The 21810-nt window shown below is 42.6% G+C and overlaps 1 protein-coding gene and 1 long non-coding RNA gene across 2 annotated transcripts; both read left to right on the forward strand.

The window, feature by feature from the left end:
• Positions 1–657: 657 nt before the first annotated feature.
• On the forward strand, positions 658–13148 carry LOC140690069 (uncharacterized). Its single transcript, XM_072951589.1, has 2 exons — positions 658–803; positions 12547–13148. The coding sequence occupies exons 1-2, from the start codon at positions 710–712 to the stop codon at positions 13146–13148; spliced, it is 696 nt and encodes a 231-aa protein (XP_072807690.1). The 5' UTR covers positions 658–709.
• Positions 13149–17138: 3990 nt separating this feature from the next.
• Positions 17139–19162, forward strand: LOC140690119 (uncharacterized). The gene is made up of 2 exons (XR_012065303.1): positions 17139–18177; positions 18988–19162. It is a non-coding gene; the product is annotated as an uncharacterized lncRNA (long non-coding RNA).
• Positions 19163–21810: the final 2648 nt, after the last annotated feature.

Below are 21810 nucleotides of genomic sequence, written 5' to 3' on the forward strand. Positions count from 1 at the left end.
ACGGGCACCTTGTCATCAAGGTGAGGTAAATTCACCTACAAGTAGCTATTTAAAAAACATGTGTATAATGATAGCTGTTAAACTTACCCGACTGAATCACACCTAACTTTAGACAGAAGAGTAGGATATATACACTTAGCCAACTGATGACAGCTGAAAAGATGACAGAATAATCACCGACTTGAATATAAATAGAGCCAAGTTAAGAGGCTCAGATTGATAAGACAGAACAATTAGCAGTAATGAATTGAACTTAAGAAAAAGGAAAATTTAATAAAAGAGTGAAAAAAAAAATCCCACACACGTGCACATGTTTGGTAACTTCTAGGTGGGAAGTAATTGGTTTTGTTTTGAGCCAGGCGGTCTCCAGGCAGGCGTGGGAAGTTAGGTAAATCATACTTGGACTCCCTGCCAAGTCTACGTCTTTAAAGGAAAGCATCTAAATTTAACAAGAAGCTGTGTTCGCAACTGTAGCTGCGGATTGGAATCATCTGAGGCTTTTTGTTTTTTTTTATAGTGTGGCCTGGGCCACACCCTAGAAATTCTGATTTCATTGACCTGGAATAGGAAAACATAGACGTATTTAAAAACCACCATGGACGTATTGAAGTTGCAGCCAGACCTGAGAACCCTCGCTTTCAGGGGCAGTGTGTGGGGTTGAAGAAATCCAGAGAAGGGAGGCAAGTGCAAAGGGAGGACAGGACACCCCATGGTTTGGCGCCATCAAGGCAGGCGCGGCCTGGTGGTCCCCCAGCCGCTGAGAGGAAGCAGGAGTAGGCGCCGTCTTCCCTCCACCCCCAGAGGTACGGCGAGTCTCTGCTGGTTCTTGTGGCTTTGGGGCCGCGTTTGCTGGAGGCTCGGGCAGTGCTGGGCAGAGATGAGGGAACAAAGTCTCAGGAGACTGAGGGTGTGGAAGGTGAGTCGGGGTGAGCTGGACAGACAGTTAGGATCTGTTTTTAAGTAGCTTTCTGATACACGCCAGCTGGGCAGTGGGCACTCAGGGAGCCCTCCGCCGAGGCAACACGGGCAGCGCTGATCGCGCAGAAGCCCCAGGGGGCAGCAGACTTCCTCTTGGTGACTTCAGCAGCATCCGCATTTGGATCAGAAACCACCTGATGAGGGTCTCACTCCTTTTTTCCTTCCTCGTCATTTTTCATGCACCTCTAGTACTGCTTTTTAATGTGAGTGACGTTACATCGTAAATCTGCCCAGATTTGTCCTCCATATGAGGCTGTGGGTTCCTTACTCTCGAAGTTGTTCCTGTTTCTTAAGTTCGTGGACACCTTTAGTCACCCTTGTGGCTTTAGCTCTCAGCACAATGCCAGGCACGCACCTTTTTGCAGATAGAAAATGTTTGTGTGCTATCCTAGACCCCTTCCTTAAATTCTCAGCTGAGAATGAATGGGGGGGCAGTAGAAAAGGACAAAGAAAACCTCTTCCAAATAAAACCGAATTCTTTCACAAATGGTTCTCATAAATTCATGCATTCTTTTAGCACATATTTATTGAAAAACCCTAGTTCAGGACGCCAGTCAGGAAAGCCCTGGAGCACGGAACGAACACAGCATGGAGCTTGCACTGGGGGGAAAACAGTACAGGAACAGAGACGCACAACCAGGGCTAGTCAACATTTGGATAATGCTGTGAAGAAAAGAAGTAGAGAACTGAACCAGGAAACGGCTGACACGTGTGGATAGGGGCGGGATGGCATTGTAAGCAAGGTGATTAGAGAAATCCCCTCTAGAAACATGACATTTAAACTGTGACTCGTGAGGTTGGTATAATTTCACTGCAAAAACTTGGAAGAAAAATACCGCAGGCAAAGGGAGAGGCGAGGACAGAGGCCCTGAAGTGGAAGAGGTTTGGTGAGACTCAGGAATGGAGAGAAGGCTTTTTCACTTGTCCACAAAAGCAAACAAAACCTGTTTATGATGAGACGCCCCGTGAACCTCACCTCCTGTACAAAGTCCCCAAAGTTGGCCGTTGCAGCATAACCGCCGTACAACCAGGGCCAGGGTCGCCGGCTCTCGAGTGTTGCTTAAGGTCTTCGCTACAAGGTCGCTGGGCATTTATTCTGCCAGAGCATGTTTGCTCTAAATGACCTGAGCGGTGACTTCAGAGCTCCCACCTGGAGGTTCACGTCTGACTTCTAAGTCCCCGGGTTGTGCGAGTCCAGCTCTTTGTCTGGATTCCACCGAGAGCTTTGCTCTGGAGCAGAGGCCTGGATCCGCACAAGGCAGCCGTGACGCCCTCTGGCTGGGGCACCTTTCTCCCTCTGCTTTGTGATTCGGGTTCCGTCACCTAAAACACAGGGAAGAGGAATAGGGCTTGCCTCCTTCTGCCAGTTCTGGACAAGCTCCTTGAGTAAAACGCTCTTGTTTCACTCTTCAGGTGCCGAGCACCGACGGCAAAGCCTAGCTTTTAGTACACGGACCACTGCCTAAATAGTCTTTTTTTTCACTTTTTTTAATTGTTGAGAAAACAAAAGTATATAAATATTTTGTGACACTTGAAAATCGTATCAAATTCAGATTTCAGTGTTCATAAATTTATGTTTATTGAAACAGAGCCACATTCGCTCATTTACATTTTGTCAAAGCCTACTGGCAACTGAAATCAACGCACAACCTAAAAACCGAGTTATGTTTTATTCCGTGGACAATTCTGAGGACGCGAGCCGGGATGACAGCCTCTCAGGTCGCTCTGAGGGGCTGCTCCGAAGAGGCAGGGGAGGAGCCAGGATGTACAGGAGCTTCACAACACAGACCAGGGAGTTGGAACAATAAAAGGTTACTTGTTAACTATAGAAAACCAGGCATCTCAAGTTAAAGAATTTAGCGCTTTTCTATGTATGGGAGGGAGCAAACGTTTGGGCTCATCGAATTCATTCCTTTGACAAGCACCGAGCTGTCTAGGGCCAGTGTCCCATCCTTTCTTGTTCTGAGTCCCCTCAAGGAGCACCACTGTGAGTGGCTGCAGAGGCCAGGCTGCAGGCTGGTCCTCACTGGGGGGTGGGGCAGCCGCTGATGGCCTGATGGCTTCTGCGTTGTTTACTGATGTGGTTTGTGGCTTGCAGTACTTCTCGCCCACACTATGTACCTTCGTGCTCTAGCGATAGAGTCAGCTCCTTAAGGCAGAGACTACAGGTTGAAAGCCTAAAATACTGCTACTGGCTTTTCACCAAAAAAAGTTTGCCAGCCCCTGTGATAAATAATTTCCATGTAAATGAACGAACACATAAATAAATGAACTATAATGGCAAATTTACTTTGCTATAATTACTCCTCAGTAGTGTCTGCTCCACGGCACAGAGCCAGGCACTAACCTAGGTCGGAACACATTTTATTAAAGATTTATGAATCGCTCTGCCACGCTGTTTTAAAATATATTCAACCAGAATTTTTAAAATTGTGTTTTCTACATGGCTTCTCCTGTTTTTGTAAGTAAACACACATCACCACACTTCTTTTCATGAGATCAGCCAGTCCCCCAAGAAGTTCTACTTAAACTCTGTCAGAATCGGGCCACTCACCTCATTCTGTCAAGTGTGTGTGTGTCCTTCTGAGGTGTTCTGCCTTCTTTGTCATTTGGTTCTAAACTTTTCCCCTGTGATATCCAATTCTGCTTTAAAAAGATGCTCCTGGAGATTGTCATTCTAAGTGAAGTAAACCAGAAAGAGAAAGAAAAATGCCATATGAGATCGCTCATATGTGGAATCTAAAAAACAAAAACAAAAACAAAAACAAACAAACAAACAAAAAAACCAAAGTGTAAATACAAAACAGAAATAGACTCATAGACATAGAATACAGACTTGTGGTTGCCAAGGGGGCAGGGGGTGGGAAGGGATAGACAGGATTTCAAAATTGTAGAACAGATAAACAAGATTATACTGTGTAGCACAGGGAAATATACACAAGATCTTACAGTAGCTCACAGAGAAAGGAATGTGACAATGAATATATGTATGTTCATGTATAACTGAAAAACTGTGCTCTACACTGCAATTTGACACAACATTGTAAACTGACTGTAACTCAATAAAAAATGTTTTTAAAAAAAAACCTGTAAACATTCCCCTTTCATCTTGTTTACTTGTTTGCTCAGCTCAGCCTTTTCTGAGAAAGGTCCCAAAGTAAATTTCAACTCCACGCCTTCCCTGAATTATACAATATTAAACTGAATAAAGTCAGAGTTGTTTGGGAGAAAAAAAAATACACGACTGCAAGAAACTCACTCACCTCCCTTATGTGTGAATTCCATCTCATTTTACCTCTACATTTTTAAACAAATTCCAGGTTTTGCTGGACACTCACTGTAGTATGTGAATTGGTTATTTGGGAGGAGCGCAAAGTGGGTATATCTTCAAACGCTGAACAGGTCACATTCGGATTGGACAAGAGGTGCGCTCTCACGTAAAGCAAGTTACAGGCACGATTAACGACTTAAGACCGAATGTGTACGATAGAAATTCATCTGGAAACGAGAAACAGGCTGCCCTATGGAGAAACTGAAAGTGAGCTTGAGAGGAGGACGGCTCTCGTGCCCGTTGCTCACAGCTTCCTGCTGCTGGCCTTCTTGCTGCTTTTTATTTCCTTTTCCAAGTTTCTGAGAAGGGATCACGAAGTAAATCTGACATTGAGACTGTTGCGTGTGCTGATAAGCTTTGTTTTTGTTTTGTTCTCAAGGTTTGGGGAGTGGATTTAGGCTCAAGTAATGATCAGTTTCTTTTGTTTTAGGGAAGACTTGTCTACTGCACATCTTTGTGTATCCTTGAAAATTTCATAATTTTTTTTTGGAGGGGAAAGATACGGATTTTGCAATTTTACTGTCTTTTTTAAAATGTAAGTGTTTTGGAAGCAAATTCATGTAGATTTCACTTAAACAGTATGTTCAGTTGTTATGCACTCTTTTGAATTCAGAAGCCAGAGCTGCAGCAGGAAAGATGTTTAGAAGTTAACACTAAGTAATCAATCCAGCTCATTAGCTCAAAACTTCACTGAATGCTGAGAGGGCTGCTCATGTAATAATCTTCCCAGTTAATAGCGTCAAAGCTAACTTCACAGAATAGCTAGTACTCCATTCATTAACTTAATCAACTCTCTGGACACCTCACAGACGAGGTGTCCTAGTAGGAGAGCAATCAAGACGTAAGTGGATGTTCTGTTCTGTTTCCCCACCAGGGACTTAGACGTTAAAATCAGGACAACCGTGAGTGCACAAATAGTGCGCACTCCCACCTTTAAGTGAGATCAAAATAAGAAAAACAACGGCTGCCGTGTAACTTTGTCAGAACTTGAGTTTGAAACGGTCCAAACAGCCCATTCAATATAAAAGGCCACCATCTTGTGTGTTCAGCATGTGCTGGAGCCACCGGACACATCTTAGCGTCTGAAGAACATGGAAGCGGGGCAGTTATTAATTTCCACCGTTATCATTATGTGTTCCTTTAAATATTTTTCTAAAACCAAGGTCAATACATTTAACGAGGGTATTTAACAAATATGAATAGATTATTTTACATTTTTTTCACATTTGTGGCTTATTTAATCTTCAAAACAAAGTAGAGGGAAGATAAGATTGTCACTGTTCTTTCATTGAACCAATATGTGCATACCTATCGCCTAACAGTTGTCTAGATGATGATGAAAATGCATTTTAAATTGTTTCTATTTTCATTTAGTTTTAGTAAATCTTGCCCTTTTCTCTAATCCAGTGATGTGTCATCTTCTCTTTCTTATTTTGGGAGATTCTTCACTGGCGTGTAGTTACCACACAGGGAGAAGGGTCTTCGTGTGTGTTTGAGGTATTAGGATGTTAGAGGCAGCATGGGCCTCTTTTTAAAGAAATCGGTTTTGTTTAATCAGTAAACTAGTTGAAGGTGACGAGGTGGCTGAGAGAGAGGTTATTGGCGAAGGCAGCTGAACAGCAAGAATTAAAACAGCAGGCAGAGGAGGTTTGTTTCGCTTTGTTCACCTGAAGCATCCACCGTTTTCTAAAATAGAAGGTGGGATTTCTGGCTCAGACACACCCTCACTCTGCTTAGTGACCCACAGTGTGAACCCTGGGAGCGAGTGCTCAGTCCTCTCCTCCACCAAAGCATTGTTCGAAACCCAGCCTTTTCTTTCCCTCCCTCCACACCAGTCCTGCACACCCAAGGCTGGTGTTTCACAGTCCTGCAAAGGAACTTCCCCCAGACAAAACTAGCCTTTCCTCCAGTTGCATAGAAATATGCTAATAAAGTTTTCTTTTAATCCATCCCCCTCTCCTTCTTGCAGAAGTTTCTGGGTGTCTTTATTATGGTGATGGAAAAACACACAAACATCCCTAATTTAAAAAAAATTATGTGATGTGAAAGTTTTACTTTTTAATTAACAGAAACTAATGCTTAGATAATCAGTGTTTTCTAGTGAAGAAGCAAGCCTGCATTAAAAAAAACGAGTAAGAATGTTTTATTGTAGGATGGAACTAAAAATGTAACTTGATAAATTGATTAACATTCATTACTTATCTTGTGTCTCCTTTTTGTGTTATGTCTTCAGACATTCAAACCCAAGAAGGTAAGATTTAGGAAAAGGCAATTGTTATTTTAATTATCTCGGTTGAAGAGAGAGAGATGGAATTGGGCTTGTAGGAGCTGTTAATTTTACAGCTCCGTCCAAGGCGCATGTGCGTTTTGGAACGAGGTGACGAGACTGAGCAGTTCGGCTCCTCTGGGGCCAGCGGGGCTTTTCCTCCTGGGCTCATGTGCCTGTGACGGGCTGTTGTGGGGTTACTGGCTGGTCTGAGATGCCTGAGCGCCCCCACAAGGTCTTCCATCCTCCAATGATCTAGCCCGGGCTTGTGCACATAATGGTGGCTACCCCGGCTGGGATCCTGAGAGCAGTGGAACCCAGCCAGTGTTGCTGCCACTTTGTTCTATTGGCCAAAGAGAGTTACAGGCCCAGCCAGTACTCAAGGCAGGGAGAGACAGACTCTATTTCTGGAGGAGAGGAGCCATAGGAATTGTTATCATTTGTGCACTTCATGATGGCTAGAAAAAGTGCAACTTTGGAGCTAAGTCACGCGCACAATCAAGCAGGTTCAACAGTCAGGATGTGAAGGTAACTTACAGAGGTTATAAGGCCTGACTGACTGAAAGGAGCCTGCCCACATGTGTGGTCATAGTTGTAGTTGTTCCTGAGACCTAGTGGTGCCCCTGCACTTCCCCCAGTGTTGCTGTTAAATTCTTTCTTGTGTCTGTGATTCAGTTAAGTCTCCCTTTTACCTAACAAATATGTTGAGATTCTGTCTGCTTTAATCAGAATTCTTGGGAAAAAATCCTCTGTACCCAAACTGATTTGCATTTCCTTATTCTCTGTCCATTCTTCTCTCGTACAAATACAGTGCGTAGAATAAAGGCTAAGTTATATATATTCATTTAGCTATTGCCTTTCATTTTTTAATCAATTTTATTTCCAATAAACCAAGTGTCTATCTTCATTAAGCAACTCAATTATATCGAACTCCTCATTTGGATTTGTAGGATGGCACTTTTTAAAAGGTCTGAGTAGTCAGACATCACCCTTTAATCCTAAAAATTAGAGACCAAATGTCATTTAGAAAATTGAAAATCAACTTTTTATGACTTCAATTGAAAGAACTCATACTGAAATGTGAACAATGTTCATGAAAAGTTAATAAATAAGACTAATGACAGTGCGTTGTAATTTTAGAACGATCAGGCTATTAAACTACTTATGACTAATACTAGTACCTTTGAGAAGAAAGGGTAATGATATTGGAACTTCGAGCTTATATCAAAACTGAGCTTCAAAAGCCTTTCATGATCACATTTATCGAGTCCACATGACATTGCTGTCTCATTTTACTATCAGACACATTCATTTCTCATCTTAAATGTAATTATTATGGATGTAAAACTCTGTGATCTGAATCAATTTTCAGATTTCTGAAGCTCCACATATCCCTCTATAATTTGGCCCTTCCTCCTAAGGTTTAAAAATGTTCTTTCCCTGACTCCCCTCTTTGAATCACTAACACTATAAACCACTGAAATTAAGAGGAACGTGTCCTGTTACACTCCCTCCAGTATGTTGGAAGGAATATATACTCTAGGCAAAAGATAATGCTTTTTTTAAGAAAACCAGAGCACACATTAAGGATTCTAAGCCTCTGAATGCACAAAGTAGGAATGAAAGGCCCTGTTAACGAGCTGCTCTCTGACTCATCGTGTCCTGGCATCTCCCTTATTGGGAACTACAGGACAAAAGACGGGGCGTGGCTTCCGGGAAAGACACTCAGTGTTGAGTAAAACTTGAGTAGGGATGTGTCTTTTCGGCATGTTCCTTCTCCCTTGAGAATCGGGGAGCACTTTCAGAGTTGCCTGAAATTCACAGAAGTAAGTGAAGTGCCCTCAGTATCCCCATTTTCAGCAGATTCACAGGAAACTCAGCAGGATTAGAGACTGATAATCAATGATAATAGTATTTCCTCCCCTTTGGAACCTGCCTCAAATTTAGTTATGAAATATGCCTCTATGGACGTTTATATGCCTCCACAAAAGTTTAAATCCAGTTTGACTTGAGATGTTCATATTCTTGAGAGAAGCAAACAGAATTTTAATATAACATATCCCCTGCAACGAGATCCCTTCATTCCATGTACCACACCCATTATCTGTAAGTAATGTGCAGTTTCCAAGGAGGTCAATGAGCAGTCAGGCGTGCGAACGAGGCCACGTTTGAGCAGTGCTGTTGTGCTGTGCTGCAGAGCGAAGTCCATCAGAGAGCTGCTGGAACACAGGGACTGTATGGAAAAGCTCTAAGAACACATTTACAAAAATACTAAATACACATTCAGGGGATCTTAAGGATACTTTGTTTTGACTGCTGGAAAGGACACAGTGATACTCACAGGGGCCCAGGTGGTTAATGTACTGTACATTATTGCTATAAAGTACAAGACCTCAGTCTCTTAGCTTATCAGACACCACAGAGTCAGTTGATTAAATAGTGCCCTACAGAATAGACTTTCAGAGTAAATGAGCAAACATTGCAGGTATCCTTTCAGAGCTTGCCAACCCACTTAGCTTTCGCAGTCTTGCTCTCAGGCTGTTGTGCAGGAGGATAGCTTTACAATGGTTTTACCCTGTACAGTAGTGTCTCAAATATAATAGGGAAAATGGCAGGAGACTTTGCTCATCGAAGTGAAAAGTAAACTAGACCAACTGTAACAGCAAATCAAATTTTCCTAACAGCAAATCAAATTTTCCAAGTCCAGAGATGATACAATCTATACAACAAGTGTCTGAAGTCAAGGCAGGTCCCTTGACACTTGAATCAACTTCACTTGAAGACAGTGCCATGGTGTGGCATCTTAGGCATGGGATTGTTCATTCCCAGTGCAGTTCAACTTTCGAGGTTTTATTTCCTATTGGAAATTCAATCCTGTTTACATATGAGCTAATGTTTTTCATCTGTAGATTAACCTGGCTTTCAGAAGGGTCTTTAAGACCCTGTCTCATGCTCACATTCTCTGATCATACATGTTTGTAGATTCAAATGTCTTCTCACTGCAGTGACTGTAACAATACTCTCCATGGGGCTATAAGACTGGACAAAATCAAATCCCATGCTTAATGTTTATTTTGATGTCTTTTAGTAACTTGGTTAATTTGGAGACAATGAGTCATCCCTTTAAATAAAAATATGCAAAAAATATTTTATACCAGTGAATGTTGCTGTCATTTGAAATAACTTGATGAGGTTTTTTTTTAATGTTTTGAGTTATACTATTCCACCTACAATAGTAGTAATACAAGTAAAAGTGGACACTAACTCTTTATGAAGGTCTTCTTCATGAAATTCTTATTGCTGAAATGTCAGAGCAACGTGCTTTCATTTCCACGCTTTTTCAGAGTTGTGGTGATCCACGACACCAGTCGCAGATGTCTCCTCCTGTCAGTACCCTGGGTGCACATCGGGTGCAGAACCCGATGCCATTTCCTAAACGAGAGCTTGCTGGCCAGCACTGCAGGTCTGGGGCTGGACTGAGCTATAAGGAGCGGTCTACATGAGTAAGAAAAACAAAAGAGAGAGAGAAACATTACAGATTTGGGGAAGACCTTAATTTATATTTAGTATTTAGTAATTCAGCCATATTGTCTCAAAATTTGTTCCCCGCTTCTACTGTCAGCATAGAAAGGAATGTCTAATGTCTAAAACATTTCTGTATAAATCACAACTTTGACCTAGTATGTATTTTTCAGATTTTTTTGAGAACAGAATTGTATATTCTATGTTATATCAATATCTTGTTTGGTAAGAAATTCTTAAAAGCCTCATCCAAAAAACTAAGCAATATATATTAGTTTAATTTTCTCACTTGTTGAGAAAAACAGTGAATTATGGCTTAGGGAAAAAAAGAATAGTAAAAGCAGAATGGAAATGTATTCAAGCCATTGCTAATCATGTTAAAATGAACTGTAATCTGAATATGTGCTTTGATTATTTTTAGAAACATCTTTTATTGTGAATCCCAATTTTTTAAAAAACTCACAGTACGACTCAGTAGACACACACGCATATGTACACACAAACCTGGAACGAAATTTTTGTGAAACAAATTAGCTTATTTCATGAAACTACAAACATACTCATGTGATATACTCTTGATACCTTCTATTCTAGTTGATTCTATTTTTAAAATGTTTATCTGGATTCATTACATTGATTTTGTAACCCACTAATGAGTTGTGACCTGACATAGAAGACGCTCCTTTGATCTACATCTTTAATAATGCGAGGAGGTGACTTTTAACAAGCATAGAGGTATTAAAAACCTAATTATTATACAAACTGATAGCGAATTTGTGTCAAAACTTTATTTAACACATTAATGAGGTACCAGGAAGAAAGCACAAGACCTAGCGTAGAGACCGTTTGAGGGATTTATGGTAACTGGAAGAATGTGATTTTAACAAGAACTGTATACAGAAGTGCTAGTAAGTACGCAGGGAACTATTAGCTCAATTCGTGCAAAGACCAAACTATAGTGTCACAGTGTAACAAAAACAGCAGCTTCAGGCTATAACTGCCACCCCTGCCACCTGTAGGACTAATTACAGAAATAAGGGAAGAAATAAAGGGAGATGCCGGAATCATTACAATTAAACATTTGGAGGAAGAGCTTTGGGAGATGAACCCCAGGCTCCCTGGGTGCTGGAGGCTCTGAGGGAGACATGAGGGGACCAAGTGTTGCAAAGACTACAACCTGGAATGATCTGCGGTTATGGAAAGGCGCTGCTACAGCCAGAACGAAGACGTGATGTCGGGGTAAATGCCTGGGACAGGAAAAAGCAGAGAGGAAGCCCACCAGAGGAGCAATCCCCTCTGTCTCCTCTAGTCTTGCCACTTCCTCCAGGGGTCCCCACTGGCAAGGTCTCACAGGGAGCAGCAGGTCAGACACAAAGGTGGTTTCCAAAGCTGTTGTCCAGCATTGTCACAGCGGACTGCAGAGGGAGGGCCGGAACCAGGAGATGAGAGTTTAACTTGCCACAGCCTCTAACCTCACAGGATGGTGAAGCCTTTGAAATTCCTCATCTGTGGACTTACTGAGAGTGTCAGTTTGGATCTAGGGGGGCATGAGAAAGCTCTAGTGTGGGATCAAGAGTTAAGCAATCATTATTTTCCTTTTTCTAACTTTGAGACATATTTTTCTTTATCAGGAATGTGTGGTTTAATAAAAAGCTGCACAAAGAATCAAAATTACTATAGTTTAAACATTTTCAGCTTTTCCCATTAATAAGCTTTCTGTAGATCATTATTCAGATCTATTATTTGAACATTAAGACACGTTTTAGCTTCTTAGCTTAAAATCTATAGTATTACACACCATAAATACAAAGATGTGCCCACTTCCATGATTTCAGACTGCTCTTATCCAGAAATTACAGGGTTGTTGGAAATAATCGAGAAACTGTCACTCAAAAAAAAATTAAATGAAAGTTATATACCCTAATAAAGACTTCAATTGTATATAAAGACATTTTAAAAGTAAAAAAAAATCTATGTTTACAGTTTTATTCTCACAAAATGGATCATACTATACATTCTTTATGCCTTAATTTTTTTCACTTAATGTAGTATCTTGTCATATTACACAGGTTAATACTCCCCAATCTTGGTATTATCTGCACTCAAATGCACGAGTACATAATGCATTTTAAAATTCCCTGTTGATGGGAAGTAGGTTGTGTCTAACTTCCTCCCTGGTGACAGGTAATAAATGACGGAGGGCCGGGTAATAGAGCAGGCACTGAAAACCCTTTATGTATCATTTTATATGCAAAGTGAGTATAAATCCTTTCTGTATGAATGGACAAAACAACGCCGAGTTAAATACTAGTCGTCCTTATCTCGGTAACTGCTCTCTAGCAGCTGGATCGGCAGCTGATGACTCCGGAAGGGGAGCAAGCCGCGCGCCCGTGCGCGCGCTCCTCTCACCCAGAGCGTTTTCACAGCCCGCCTTTCTCTCTCCCACCAGATGCTGCGCCACGTGAGGCCCCCGCCGCACTACGGCTTCGAGCAGCCGGCGCTCGGGTACTGCCCGGCTCACCAGCCGCTCCGGGTCGGCGGGGGCCGCGGGGCCGTGCGCCCGGAGCGCGACGAGGCCCCCGGCCTGGAGCTCGGGCACGACCGCGGCTTCATCGCCACCATCGCCAGGTCGGCGGCGCCGGCCCTCTACCTGGAGAGGATAACGAACTAGCAGCGGGGCCGCCCCGGGGTCTCGACGCGGCAGGGCGGCCTCGGAGCCAAGGACGCGGGGCGCCGGAGGGCGCGGCCGGCCGGCAGGAACCCAGCTGCGCGCAGAGGCCGCGCGCGCCCGCGGGGCCGGGGAGCTGCGCCACTCGCTCTGCTTTAAGACATCGAACAAACCAACCAACGGAAGTACTCCCGGATGTACATAGTACGAGCGTCCGGTTCTTAGGAAAAATAGATCCCGCCCTGGCTGCATATAGGCTCCTTGTGTATCTGGCTTTTTTCTACCCTGCATGGTTCCTGGGCTGGAGAACCGCCGCGGGCGGGGCGGGGGCGTCACACCAGGGGTGGGTGGGACGCTGGGGAACCGCGCAGCTTTCCTTGTGACGTGCGTGTAGCTCACAGCCTTTATTTCAATTGCTTCCGTTTCATTTTTCTTTTAGAAATATCATTTGTTCTTGTTTTGTTTTGTTTTACTTTATTTTTTCCTGGTCAAGTGATTCCGTTTCCAATTCTAAGCATGGGCGTCCGAGCCTATGTTGTACCAAAAGAAAATTTGCTTTACCACTGACGGCAAAGAAACAAAGTTGACCACAAAGTTTGAAAAAAAAAAAAACTATTGGAATGAAAAATCGAATCAAATCTGGGGAATGATCCTTCAAGGCACAGTGTACACAGTGTGAGCTTTGGTTTTTTAGCCTACCAGCAGTCTTTGAAGACTTCCAAATGGGAAGACCGTCAGCAATATTCTCACTGGACTGGGGGTGCAGGGGGAGCAATGGCCATGTGGTCAATGAGCGAAACCACCAAGATGGCAAATTTCTAAACACAAGATGATGTGTAACATTGCTTTCTAAATTACCAGTTAGCTCTTGTGTAGTTTTTAATCAATAAAAGAAAACATGTTGGAAAAAATAAATATATTATTTTGTGGTTGGTACACCACAGCCCACCTAATGTTGAGTGCTTGGTCTCTGCATTGTAGAATCCAGACTGTAGCAGAGCAATCCAAGAAGACAGTGTTGGTGTCTATCAAGTGCCTTCTGCGTGTTCTACCCTAAGACGGGGAAGCCCCACGAGATGCAGGAAAGAAGTATGAGATATCTTATGCATTAACTGCTTTCATAACTATTTTTAGAGGTGATGTAATTCAAATAAAATTATATAACAATATGAGAAAAAAGTATCCATGAAAGGGTTGAATGTTGAATGGTCTTCCAGTAGAGAAAGAATCATGTGTATGTTGATAACAACCTGCAAGAAACATAGGACCTTTTAACAAAGGAGCCACCTGTGCCCACGTCAGCCGAACCATCTTCCCTTGACTTCCTTAGTGCTGTGACGCTGTATCTCCCCACCTCACCGGTTCACTCTGGACGTCATCCTGATCCAGCCGCTCATCCGATGTGCCATTTGGAAAATAAACTGAAATTATGTATTTTGTGCTGTCCTTTGTGGGGTTAGATTTTGCATTCTGAAAGGTGCTAGTACATAGTGATGCCAGTGAATTTCTGAAGAAGTAAATTGATAGCTGCCATCCATTTAATTCCAAATTCTACTAAAATAATAATAGAAGAGCCATGCCAATACCTTTGCATCAAAGTAAACTAACACAGAGTACTGAATATGGTTTTCTCAAAATCAGCCTGAATTACTACCGTTTTAAATTACACTGGAAGTTAAATTCTATCTTAATTGATAAAAAAATTATGTCATATTAAATAAAATTCAATTAAAGGAAGTTTTACGTTAGAATGCAGGCTGCTGCTGTCTGGTAAGTCTCCTGTTAACATTTATAATTTAGATTATGTGCTATCCGGGTATGTTTCCTAACCTTTCAAGTAGCGTGAATTGACTGTGACTTTAAAAGTTAAAGATAGATTTTTTTTTGGCATTCTGACTTTTTATTTAAGAATTATTTAATAGATTTGTAGCAGAACATTTTGGGCTGTCTGCCCAAGTAACGAGAATTGTTCTGGCTCTTCCCCTCGTCTCCATCTATCCGTCCCCCGTGTATCCCGTCTGCCGCCCTACGTCTGCCGGGGTGACTTCCTAGAGGTCAAAACAAAAAGCCTTCATCAAATTTGGCTTAAATCAGCAATTTGCTCTGTTTATTTCCATTTCTTGTAAGTAAAAATAAGTGTCCTGAATCAGTAATATTCTTTATATTATGAATTATTTATATTATTTTATTTATATTATTATAAAACTGGCATATTTGGCCAACAGTTGCCGCAAGTCTAATGTGAAACAGTGAAATGCTAGCAAAAGAAATAGTATTATAAAAACGCTGTACCTTCTGAATACGTAAACATTTGGAGACTTTTTTAAATAGCATTCACATATCCCAGAACAATTTCACACCGAGCTTTGGGAATCTATTGATGGTTAAATAGAAAGCCAAACCAGCCAGCAAACCGAAAACCCGAAAACACCCTCTGCTTGAGTAGCTTGGAAAAGGTCTTAGTGGAAAAATTCAGGCTTGGTGTTGGATGAGGGGTCAAGTAGATACTTAGAGAAAACAGCTTTCAACAGAGGACTTAAGATCGAAATAGTGGATTGTTGGTCCTTAAGCCCACAAAGCAGTCACGGCTATGCCGAAAGCCTGGCGTAACCAAGGACGCAAGGCTTCTGTCCCTCACCACTCAGACTGAACTGCTGTCTGGACGCTTCAAGAGTATGGAGCCACCTTGTCACTTGTGGTCACTTCCACTGCCCTTCCTGGTTCGTCCAAGTGCTCTGCTGAGCAAACTGATTGCCCCAGAGTCCCTCTCCCTCAACATGGAAGAGTGTTTGTAACTTGGAACTGTGACCACATTACACGGTGCCGTTCAGTGCGTCAAAGGGCATACTTGGCATTCTCCTAGTGTACAGGGGAAGAAATACGTCACACCCTTAGAGGCGTTTTGAATCCTTTTCCTCCGGGTAGAGGATTTTTTACTGTCTTCTAAAATTCAAGAAGTATTTTGATTATACCCAATTTCCATGTTAAAAAGTCAAAGAGCTCCCAAACAAGTTACGCTTTATTTCAAGACCACCCTATGGGTAATTTGATTTTAGACTGTTATATATATTTAACCTCCGAGGGCTTTGCAGGTCGAGGAGTAACATGGAGCACTTACAGAGCAAGGCCATAAAAACCGTGCCTGAAAAGAATTATGAACGTGACATAGACTGGAATAGTCAATTATTCAAACCTTCTAATTAATGCTTTTCATAAATATCCTTAGTAATGCTGACTTTGCTTTTGTCTAAATATGTAAAATCAAAAGCTTGACACACACACACACACACACACACACACGTGTAACCATGGTTAAATTTTCACCCGACGACATTTCACACGACCTTCTGCACCCACAGATGTAAACAATAAGTCATCATTGCAGAATGCCAAAAGCCCCAAGCACTTTCAAAATTAAAAGTCACCTAAGTTGTAATATTTCAAATACTTTCACTCAATAATGACGCGTGTGAGGGGAAGGAGGCCTCTAGAAGGATGCCCATGGCGTCTGTCCTTGGTCTTGACGCCACACTTTTATCAGTTTTCTTTTTCATCGTATCTACACTACAAAGTGACTCATGTCATGAAACTGAGACGGGAGAGCATGTAGTACCCCAGGCTGTAAACTGCGTTTTACGAGCATCCATGCATGTGGATTAAATTCCGAAATTTTGGTTGACAGATAGCTTATCATTACTCAATAGTGAAATAAGGCCACCTAAGGGAAAAGAAATCATAGGAATGTCCTAAATAAGGAATGTTATTGGTCGACTCTAAATTTACTAGTCGAAGCACACGTGGAATTCAGTATCAGTGTCGTATCTGCAAAGGGCCATCTGCAGGAACGGGCAGAAGAACACTGAAGTCGTGCGATCTGCAGTGTGTGTCCCTGCTTGAGGGAGAAGTGAAAGCAGGGCCGTTCACCGGGGGAGCTATTAAAGGACCACAGACAGCCAGGCAGTAAAGAGAAGCAGAGAGAGGCCGCTCGTTCACTCTGCTCTGCAGACTGACTACACGGCAGCCACACAGCGTTACTTAGCTGACGATCCAAGGCTCTTGTGGCGATCACCGGTCTGGGTCTCTGCCAAGCTCCTTGTCTCTGCACCTCTCTAAGTTCTGAGGCCTCGTGGCCTCTCGCAAAGGCGTATTTGCCACACTCCACTTTATGACGGTGGATTTCCTTTAATTCAGAAAAGCATTACCAGTCCAAGCTCAGAAACGCAGGTTACCTATCATTGACCTTGAGGTTCAATCTCACCCAGTTCAAGTGCACACCTGCAATGTCACGGCCTTGGCCTCAGCACTGTTCCTATAACAACAGTGTTTTGTTCCCTGGAATTCCGAGTTCTCTCGGGCACATCTCTAGGATCCTGCAGTGTCATGTTACCAGGCACCTGATTTCCACCTAGGAATCCATCATTATTGTAACCAAACCTGCTCTGCTCGCCTCTCAATGACCTCAGCTGCTCAAACGTCCAGTGCGCCCTGCTGGACCAGCCTTGGGTACTACCTCTGGGGCAGGCGCTCTAGTCTCTTGATGTGATGCCCTGCTAGTAGCTACTCAACTTCCCATCTAACATGGTTGAGCTTGTGGCTAATCCAGGGGTACAACCCAGTTTCCAAAAAGTCGCCCATTCTACTCAGTGGAGGGCTGAGTCACTGTTTTGGTCATAATATGCAAAGTCAGTGGTTCTCAGGTTCTCAGATGCTCGCATGATGACAACTACCTGAAAGGCCTGTAAAGACAGGCGGGTGGGACCACTCCCAGCAGGTGAGACACAGGGAGCCGGGCGGGTTCTGGGGAAGCTCACCGCCAGGAAGCCCCAGGCGCTGCTGCTGGCGGCACTCTGAGGACCACGTTCTGAGGACCGCTTGCTGTGCAGCAGAGATAGTCACGTCCCCAGGTGCTGGAAACTCTATAAAGACTCAGACTTTGTATTTGACATTTGCTTAGAATGTCTGTTAAATAAATCTTTAAAATAAGAACTGACTTAAGTGGAAACATCGTGCAAGGAGAGGCCTGCACCGTGACGCAGGGAGCATTTTCTAAAAGGTGCCGTGTGGCACTATTGGAAGACGCTTCCTGTGAAAGCAAAGAAGCAAAACAGAGTCAGCAACAGCCACCACAGCAGAAGTTCAAACTGAATTCATAGAATGTTGCGTGTGACGTGCCCCCTTTGGAGATTCACAAGGCACTTTAACGTTTAAAGAATATCAGAAAATATTGTGGTCAAAAACCCACTTGACTTTGCTTAACTCTGGGTTTTCTACATGTGTCCAAACACAACGTCCTTCCTTAATCTACAACCTAACAAAACCCCGCAGAACTAACGTTCATGGAACTCACCTGGGAAATGCTGAGTCAAGGAATGCTCTCCCTCTGCCAACCGAGAAAAGCACGCACCTTTGCAGGTAGCTATTTCCATATTGCACAAGCGACATTATGTGCTCTCACTTCCGAGATGCAGGAAGGCTTTTCTTTTTTAAATCGGGTACTCAATATATTTTAATTTCACTAATAATTAAGCAAATGTCAAATTCATCTGAATTAAATGAGAATGAATAATTAGAATGATAAGAACCTGGTGTCATGAATGGAAAATAGATCTCTCCATATGACATTCCATTTCCCCTGGAGGAGATTAGACCCCTTGTTTCTACTGTGCAAGGCAGTGCAAAATCATAATAAATCACCAGAGAGCACGCAGTAATACAGGCAGCCTTGATTATCCAAGCTGACAAATCCCTGATCCGCCACTAGCCTCAAGCAACGTCATTCACTCCTCTGTTTTCTAGGTCAGAGGTTATCCTCAGACAGGAAATAAGGTTCTGGGGGAAGGGTTGGTGAGAGGACCAAACATGGACCTTGGTTTATCCTAAGTCATGTCCTTAGCAGAGCCAAGGAATTGATCATGGTGTTAGAATGGATTTTAGAATTTCTAAACTCCGTATTACTTATTTTTCAAAATGATACAAGAATAAAAATGCGTAAGAAGAACTATGTGATAAGTGCACCCTAAGGTCAAAAACAGCCACATTATCTAAATTCTTGCGCTTGGCTGTGTCCTTTTAGGGGGCCACTCACTTGATTTTGGATGCTGAGAGGGAATCTGATGGAAGATGACTGATGCACGGATTAATCAGGCAACGCACTACTCTGCTTGGGCTGCCGTGACAAAATACCGTAGACTATTTGGCTTAAACAGAAATTTGTTTTCTCAGTTCTGGAGGCTGGAGAGCCCAGGATCAAGGCTGCGGCAGGGTTTGGTTTCCGGTGTGAGTTCTCGTCCTGGCTTGCAAGCAGTTCGTCACTTCCCTGATGCTCCTCTCACAGCAGAGCGCGAGCGTGGGCTCTTCAGTGTCTCCTCTTATCAATAAACAAATTCTCTCAGATCAGGACTGCACCCATGTGGCCTCACTTAACCTTTCTCACCTCCTGTGGGCCCCGTCTCCAAACACAGCCCGACTCTAGGGTAGGGCTTTGATGTGTGGCCTTGGGGGAGTACAGGTCAATCCACAGCAGATAGAAAACCAAACCAAGCACCAGCTGCAGAATGCAGGATTCAACAGTTATTCCCCAAATTGGTTTTACACTAATCCTGTTGCTGAAAAACCAAGCTCTGTACCCCGATGGCCAAACTGAGACCTGGAGGCAGAGTTCTGGGAGAATCAGAAAAGAGCAGCTTTACTGCTTTGCCAGGCGAAGGGGCGTCAGCAGGGTAGTGCCTCAGACTGTGATTCGTCTTGGGGCTGTGTCCTGAGGTTTCCCAGAAAAGCTGGGCAGAACAGAAAGGCAACAACAAACAGGGTGTTTCTCTGAGGTGCTGTGTTCGTCTTAGTTTTGATGAATCCACCTGGAGTCATGAGGAAACTCTGTATTCTTCTGACGCTGTCAGCCCATGACCACCTTCTTGGAACACAGCTTCTGGGTTAAAGGATAAGCTATTCTGGGTGAAGAATGTCTAGGGAGTAGAGAGCGTAATTGAAAGCTTGGGGGTTTGTCAGAGAAAAGAGAAAAACAAGTTGCAAGAGCTTTAGGTCAGAATGGATCGGCAGACAGCTTTAGCATCAGGGAAGCCATTTTGGTAGCTTCCTGCTCCTTCAGTCCCGCGATGTGCTTCGCACAAAAGTGTTCCAAGGTCAAGCAACCTCAAGGGCAAGCTGTGTGTTTTATCCACCCTCCTAGACGTTCTCAGTGCTCATTGGCAGATGAAAATCTATGAGAGTCCCTATAGTAAGGAAGGTGTTGGAATTCATTATTTCCCAATATTATTGAATCGTGAAATATTCTTCATTGAAATAACAACTATTGAGAACCTGTAGAGATACTTTTCCACAGAGTACATTTAAGAGCTTGTTGTGTGTTTAATGAAGAGCTATGTGAAGGCAAGGGAGATTTTAGTGTACGTATAAAATCCTAATATCTAAAAAATGTAACTTCCCAGAACATAGTCTACTCTAAAACAGAAGTGATTAATTTTTAATCAAAAGTAAATATGTGAGCTTTTGATCAGAGTAATTTTACAAACAATGCATAGAGCACACACTCTACATAAGCAGAGTATCTGTTCTCAATATTTTACCATGGTTTGTACAAAACTGGGATTCTGTGTTTACTTACTCACACAGAGTATGATGGGTAGATAATTGTGATGTTGGAAATCACAAGAGATTTGTGTCATGCTTTTTTATATTATATAGTCAATGTTTTTTTTCTCCTTTTAGAAGAATGATTCTCATCTGTCTCCCTTCTTTATTCCTCACTGGTAATCTTGTATGTTTTGAATTTATATATTTAAGTCCTCTTTCTCTTAGTAGGTAAAACAAATGAATGAGCATTTATATGGCCCAGGGAAGCCCGTTTTTGCACATTTGTAATGCTCTATCAAGTAATCAAACAAAATATTGTGCTGTCTGTGCAGAAATGTGTGAAATGTTGAATAGCTGCTTCATGGATGTTGCAATTTTCTCCTTCAAGTACGTAATTTTAAAGCATTTGGTAGCTCACCTAGCTCTTCCTATATCCTCCAGAGTACGGAGGAAGGTCATGTAACCACAAACAATGACAGTTTGCTTCTTCTTTTCTGATTTGGACTTCTTTTATTTCTTTTTCTTCTCCGATTGCTATGGCTAGGACTTCCAAAACTGTGTTGAATAAAAGTGCTGAGAGTGGGCATCCTTATCTTGTTCCTGATCTTTGAGGAAATGCGTTCAGCTTTTCACCATGAAGTATGATGTTAGCTGTGGGTTTGTCGTATATGGCCTTTAGTAGGTTGAAGTATATTCTATTTGTGCCCGCCTCCTGGAGAGTTTTTATCATAAATGGATGTTGAATTTTATCAGAATCTTTTCCTGTATCTATTGAGATGATCACGTGGTTTTTAACAGACTCTTCAGTCTGTTAATGGGGTGTATCGCATTGGTTGATTTGTGGACACTGCAAAGTCCTTGCGTCCCTGTTTGCTTAGTAGCGTGTTGTTCAGCCTCGGTGTGTTTGCAGCCTTTGCAGTCTTGCTTGTAGCTGATTTCTGATCTCATTTTGGTTGGAAAAGATGCTTAGTATGATTTCAGTTTTCTTAAGTTTACTGAGGCTGGCTTTGTGGGCCTGCATGTGATCTATCCTGGAGAACGTTCCATGTGCACCTGAGAAGAACGTGTGTTCTGTTGCTTCTGAGTGGAATGCTCTATAAATAGCAATGAAGTCCATGTGGTCTCATGTGTCACTTAAGGCCTGTATTTCTTTATTGATTTTCTGTATGGATGATCTGCTCATTGATGTAGTGGGGGTGTTAAGGTCCCCCACTATTATTGTATTACTGTGGATTCCTCCTTTTATGTCTGTTAAAAATTGCCTTATATACTGAAGTGCTCCTGTATTGGGTGCATATATATTTACAATTATTATATCTTCTCTTTAGATTGATCCCTTGAGCATCATGTAGTGTCCTTCTTTGTCTCTTGTAATAGTCTTCATTTTAAAACCCATTTTGTCTGATAAAAGTATTGCTACTACAGCTTTCTTCTGGTTTCCATTTGCTTGGAATG

This window comes from Vicugna pacos, chromosome 28 (assembly GCF_048564905.1).
Source record: "Vicugna pacos chromosome 28, VicPac4, whole genome shotgun sequence".
Taxonomy (NCBI): domain Eukaryota; kingdom Metazoa; phylum Chordata; class Mammalia; order Artiodactyla; family Camelidae; genus Vicugna; species Vicugna pacos.

What these genes read in the sequence shown, in the direction of transcription:
- LOC140690069 (XM_072951589.1), top strand. Translation starts at nt 710, where the DNA reads ATGGTTTGGCGCCATCAAGGCAGGCGCGGCCTGGTGGTCCCCCAGCCG. An exon ending in TCTTCCCTCCACCCCCAGAG is followed by an intron (nt 804 to 12,546) that starts GTACGGCGAGTC and finishes CTCTCCCACCAG; the next exon opens with ATGCTGCGCCACGTGAGGCC.